This window comes from Rhea americana, unplaced genomic scaffold, assembly GCF_003343005.1.
Source record: "Rhea americana isolate MKP2758 unplaced genomic scaffold, rheAme1 scaffold_2, whole genome shotgun sequence".
NCBI lineage: Eukaryota > Metazoa > Chordata > Aves > Rheiformes > Rheidae > Rhea > Rhea americana.
The window spans coordinates 11,071,345-11,077,344 of NW_028186149.1; the positions used below are offsets into that span (position 1 = coordinate 11,071,345).

General features: G+C 36.2%; 1 protein-coding gene across 5 annotated transcripts in view; it reads left to right on the forward strand.

The window, feature by feature from the left end:
* The window catches only part of ADGRL2 (adhesion G protein-coupled receptor L2), a 171,752-nt gene extending 166,158 nt beyond the window's left edge, over nt 1-5,594 (forward strand). For 2 of the 5 annotated variants that reach the window (XM_085303480.1, XM_085303481.1), the window contains 2 exons: nt 286-414; nt 3,706-5,594. In XM_085303480.1, coding sequence (XP_085159606.1) covers nt 286-414; nt 3,706-4,460 — 884 coding nt within the window. In that variant the 3' untranslated portion in view covers nt 4,461-5,594. Of the gene's footprint in view, nt 1-285; nt 415-639; nt 722-3,705 lie in introns of all 5 variants that reach the window. The other 3 variants (XM_085303483.1, XM_085303484.1, XM_085303485.1) reach the window with 2 other exon arrangements.
* The last annotated feature ends 406 nt before the right edge of the window (nt 5,595-6,000 follow it).

Here is a 6,000-nt window from a genome sequence, read left to right on the forward strand (position 1 = left end):
TACATATTTAATTGCTATTCTTGTGTAACAGCGATTTTATATACATTAGTAAATGTCAGTCTTAACAGATACTTTTGGGATTTGGACAGCACCTGTGAATTACTGAAATTTAACTGTATTTTCCAACTCTCATTTCAAATACCTAGCTCAAATACATTCAGAAATTTTCAGCTGAATTACATTTGACAACTTCTACATGATTCATGATGAACAAAAATATTCTTCATTGAAACTGTCAGAATAAAATTAAAGAACTGACTTTTTTTTCTATTTCTTTTGCTTTAGGAATGACTGGCAATTACCTACTAACAAATCCTCTTCTTCGACCACACGGCACTAACAACCCCTATAACACATTGCTCGCTGAAACAGTTGTATGTAATGCCCCTTCAGCTCCTGTGTTTAACTCACCAGGTGTGCTTATACTTCCTGAATAAAACTGCTTTTCTTGGCTTGCTCCAAATCCCTTCCTTTCCCTAGATAGAAACTTAAGTTGCAATGTCCTAGCCATACATTCTGAATTTCTGTCAATTCAAGAAATACAGTATTGCCAATGTTAGCTTGTAAAACTGCACTATATTATAGTAATGCCTTTGCCATAACAGTATTTGCYAGTAATTATCCATGTTTTTAACACAGGTGGCATAAATCTTAATATACTATTACAGGACTGACACCACATGGTCCGAGAGCCCATCTTCAAGATATATATCACTTAGAGGTATCATGTCTATGCAATATAAGGTTTCTTGCTGAGAAAAACCTGCTTATGGAGCGGATTAGATAATAAAACAGCGCAAGGCATCTTGACACCTTTGGATACTGCAGTGTAGAAAATTGTATCCAGCGTCAAATAGATCTAAACTATAGTATAGTGCAGCTTTATGGTAGATTATTTCCTCTAGGAAAATCTTGAGATCAGCAGCTAGAATAGTTTAGTTCTGTAGGGATAAAGGGTGTCATCGCTTACCTAACATTTTGCTGTTACGTTATCTAGTTGCTTTTTTAACTACAGAGCAATCATCAGTAAATACCTAGTAATTACAATTTGATGATAACTTACAGTATAACTGAAACTATGTTAAATCTTTGATTAAGAGCTCATAAAACCTTGCTTCCAGTTTTTATTTCAAGTTTCCTTTTTAAATGAACTGCAGTTTCTATTTTCATTCTCTTGTTTTCTTACTTTCCTTATGCTTTCCTCTAGCAACCTACAGAGAGACAAGTATGGGAGTAAAACTTAACTTTGCCTATCAAATGTAAATTTTTTCAGCATGATTTTTAATGGGCACAATTAAAACATAACTAGCGGTCATGAAGTAGACTCAGCGGGCAAGTGGTTCACAATTTGCAAATGAAATGTTTCCACATTCAAAAAGTACTTGCATACTGCTTTTTGGAAAACAACATGAGGTCTGTAGCAAATCCTATTGGTAACAGAAGTTATGCAATGCTGAAATAATTTGCTGTTTAAAAACAAAGCAGTGTCAAGCAGAAATGCTTAACAATTTACTTATTTTTTTACATTCCCACAGTAATCTTGCTACAGGCTATGGAAAGATTTCAAATGAATTACCTGATCATGGGCAACAAAATTTTCCTCATCAAACCAATTTGAATATATTGTAGCATGCTTAACTCTGCAGTATATCATAGAAAGCTCATTTTAGATTATCAGATATGTTTTGGTATCTGTTTAGGAGAAGAAAAAAAATGAAAATTATAGAATTAAATCACTTTCATGAGGGAAATGAATGCCAGCATGTGGTCCATGTGTTGTCTACTTTTATAAATGCCATATGTTCTGCACAGCTAAATCCATTGCAAGGAAATCTTGGAACATATATGAAATTGCAGAACTACAAAGTTGTTTAATCAAAGCTTAAAGAGACCTTTCAAACAACCCTCATCACTGTTTAAATCAGTACACATGGAGAAGAGTTACAGTAACACAAATACAAAATGATTTGCAAATTACTCAAACAGAATTATTTAGAAATTATTATTCTATGTTTTAAAAGTCAAAGACAAAAATCGTTTCATGAGAAAATGCAATTACTTTTTAATTGAAAACAATATGTTCTAGAGAAGATTGAATTTTCTAGGATAAGCTGCAGCTTTAATTATGAAACAAATCTAAAACAGGAAAATGTATAATCTCTTTCAAAACAACTCTTTTCTTATACTCCTCCAAGCCTTGCATATAATGCAGCAGCCTCACAGTGGTCAGTCTCATTTCAGTAACATCACTCCATTCTTTCTTTACTTCCAGCCATATCTGTAGATACAGTGATTTTCTAGGAATTCTCTAACAATCTAACTTTCCATGGTTCAGGCTGTTTGCTTGCTTTCAAAGTTTTTTCTTTTTTCTTTGCTTGGGAAGCGCTGTGATGTCGTAGTTTACATGTCTTTGTGTCTATAGAAAAACATTCCTTTATTGTGTTACCGGAAAAAAAGCCAAAACCAAAAACATAAAGACCTTAATCATCATAAGACTTCATTCCCCTTCCTCCCCCAGAACTTCTTTTCATGTTTCCAGCAGACTTACCCAATCTGTCATTCCTCCAGCAGCTATAAGATATCAGCTATGGCTGATTTCCTCTTCCCATTCCACAACTAATATTTATTCTTTGGTTTAATTTCTGTGACCCATACTTAACAGAAATTCCTGACATTTCTGCATTTGACTTCCATGCCCATGGTAACCGTGGGCCGAACTCTTAATTAACTATTCTGGTTCATTCAGCGCTGTCACTGTGACTGATGCAGACTGCAGGCAAACTTTGACCTTTAGAAGCCTGGGGCCGTTGTTGGCAGACAGAATATTAGTGCAAAAAATTGCATTAAGTGGGAAAAGAAAAGCTGTTATTGCTTAGTAATCTAATTTGCTGAACCCTTGCTCTGACTAAGTTGCTGAGAAGCTCAGTAATTCTTCATCATGTTACAATAAATCATTTTACTTTCTTTTATATATCAGCTACTCTTAGGCCAGATAGCCTGAGCAGACAGACATGATGTGAGTTGTCCAAAGTGAGTCATTCCACCTGCTGTCTATCGTGTTGTTGGATGGTGCTTGTGGGCCCTGGTCCCTGTAGTGTGAAAGATGGCTGTCCTTGTTTAACATAAATTCCTTGTATTTATCCATTTTTTTCATTCTTTTCTTTACTTCATCTCAAAAAAGGGAAACAATTTTAGAAATGTTGTTAAAGTAAAGTAGTTGCCTGCCAGTTATGTGGGTTTATGTTGTACATTTACCTTCAGTTACGTCTGTGATCTAATTCCTTTTTAATTTAGTGTCGTTTAGGACAAATTCTGTTAGTTTTATTTTCCTAAATCATGGTGTTGTACTTCAAAATGTAGATGTTTCCAAATCAATTGCTTTGCATTACATATGCAAGGGCATGGAGTGAACAGTTCCTTGTGGAGAGTCACAGAATTGACACTAAATTAAGAAATTAAAATGCTACTATTCCCCACAGGAAATACATGTTACTATCTTTTAAATACATCTTTCCTATAAGGTGTGCAACTGTTTACATTTGGGAATGTGCAATAACCTAACTTTTCTCGAGTCTTACTTCCAAGTACAACTTTGTCCTGAACTACATTAAAGAATTTTGTTAAAAAAAAAAAAGAAAGAAAGAAAGAAAAAAGGTGCTAAAAAGCACGTCAGGCGATAACCGGAACCCTCCTTTTCCATTTCAGGACATTCACTGAACAATGCCAGGGATACAAGTGCCATGGATACTCTACCGCTAAATGGTAATTTCAACAACAGCTACTCATTGCGCAACGGAGACTATAACGACAGTGTGCAAGTTGTAGACTGTGGACTAAGCCTGAATGATACTGCTTTTGAGAAAATGATCATTTCAGAATTAGTGCACAACAACCTGCGGGGCAGCAGCAAAAACCACAACCTGGAGCACACGCTGCCAGCCAAGGCTGTGATCGGCGGGAGCAGTAGCGAAGATGATGCCATCGTGGCAGATGCGTCGTCTTTGATGCACAGCGACACCCCCGGACTGGAGCTCCACCACAAGGAGCTGGAGGCCCCTCTTATTCCGCAGCGGACTCACTCCCTTCTGTACCAGCCCCAGAAGAAAGTGAAGACTGAAGGAACCGACAGCTACGTCTCCCAGCTGACAGCTGAGGCTGACGACCACCTCCAGTCCCCCAACAGAGACTCTCTTTACACGAGCATGCCCAACCTCAGAGACTCTCCTTTCCCAGAGAGCAGCCCTGACGTTGAAGAAGATCTCTCTCCCTCCAGGAGGAGCGAAAATGAGGACATTTACTACAAGAGCATGCCAAATCTCGGAGCTGGCCATCAGCTTCAGATGTACTATCAAATCAGCAGGGGTAATAGCGACGGCTATATAATTCCCATTAACAAGGAAGGATGTGTTCCGGAAGGGGATGTTAGAGAAGGACAAATGCAACTAGTGACAAGCCTTTAATAGTGTAGCAAAGAAATATTAAAGGCCACGTACAAGTATTAAAAAGACTTAATTGGCCCCATGCAGGCTCCCTCATATCTGCTTGAAGAGACAATTCTGTTGACCCTGTGGTTCTCCAGTGTAACAGGGATGACTGGACCTTGCAGTTCTGTGAATTTTTATAAAACAAAAACTTTGTATATACACAGAGTATACTAAAATGAATTATTTGTTACAAAGAAAAGAAATACCAACAAGGTATTTTAAGATATCTTCTGCTGCTGAATTTAACAAAATTGTGAAAAAAAAAAGAAAAATAAACACGTTCCAGCCATTTTACTGCAGCAGTTTGTGAACTAAATTTGTAAATATGGCTGCACCATTTTTTTTTCTAGGCCTACATTGTATTATATACAAGGCGTAGGCTTTAAAATCCTGTGGGACAAATTTACTGTACCTTACTATTCCTGACAAGACTTGCAAAAGCAGGAGAGATATTCTGCATCAGTTTGCAGTTCACTGCAAATCTTTTCCATTAAGGCAAAGATTGAATACATGTCTAACCACTAGCAATCAAGCCACAGGCCTTATTTCATATATTTCCTCAACTGTACAATGAACCGTTCTCATGAAAAAATGGCTAAAGAAATTATATTTTGTTCTATTGCTAGGGTAAAATAAATACATTTGTGTCCAACTGAAATATAATTGTCATGAAAAATAATTTTAAAGAGTTTGAAGAAAATATTGTGAAAAGCTCTTGGTTGCACATATGTTATAAGCTGTTTTTCTTACACTCTGTTCATAGTACGGTAGTATGTTTAAAATGCAAATTCTACCCATTTTCACTTATTTTTCACTGTAAACAGTGTTCTGCTTTGACAAGTTAGTTTTTTTTCTTACATTTTGAATTTTTATTGCCAAAAAAAACAATTTGGGGAGAAATTTGTTTCAGAAGCCAATTATGCCAAGCCTTGCACAAATTTGGTATAGCTAACAAAGATTGTAACTCAATTCCCTGTTCATTCTTTAATCAGGGTTGGGTGGTAAGGGTTAAAGGGGACACTGGACACTTCTCACAAGCTTTCTCGTGAATAAAAGGTGCCTGTCCTTTAAAAAAAATAAATAAAACATAACTATTACTCTTCCACATTCCTTCTGCCTATATTTAGTAATTAATTTATTTTCTGATAAAAATCTAATGAAATGTAAATTGTTTCAACAAAATTCTGCTTTTTTCATCCCTTTGTGTAAACCTGTTAATAATGAGCCCATCACTAATATCCAGTGTAAAGTTTAACACCTGTTTGACAGTAAATAAATGTGAATTTTTTTCCAAATAGGTAAAATGCGCATTATTATGTACAAAGCATAATTGGCATCAGTAGGCCTTTGACCCAGCTGTATTCTGCTTAGAATGGCTTCCTTACATTTCATGGTTTAAGTGTTGCGAATACAGTAGAAACTGTCTATGTAGTTCTACTGAATAGAGGTCATCACTGCTATTCAATTCGTAGTCACAATTGAATAGGATCAAACTCAGATGTAGCAGGGCCATTAG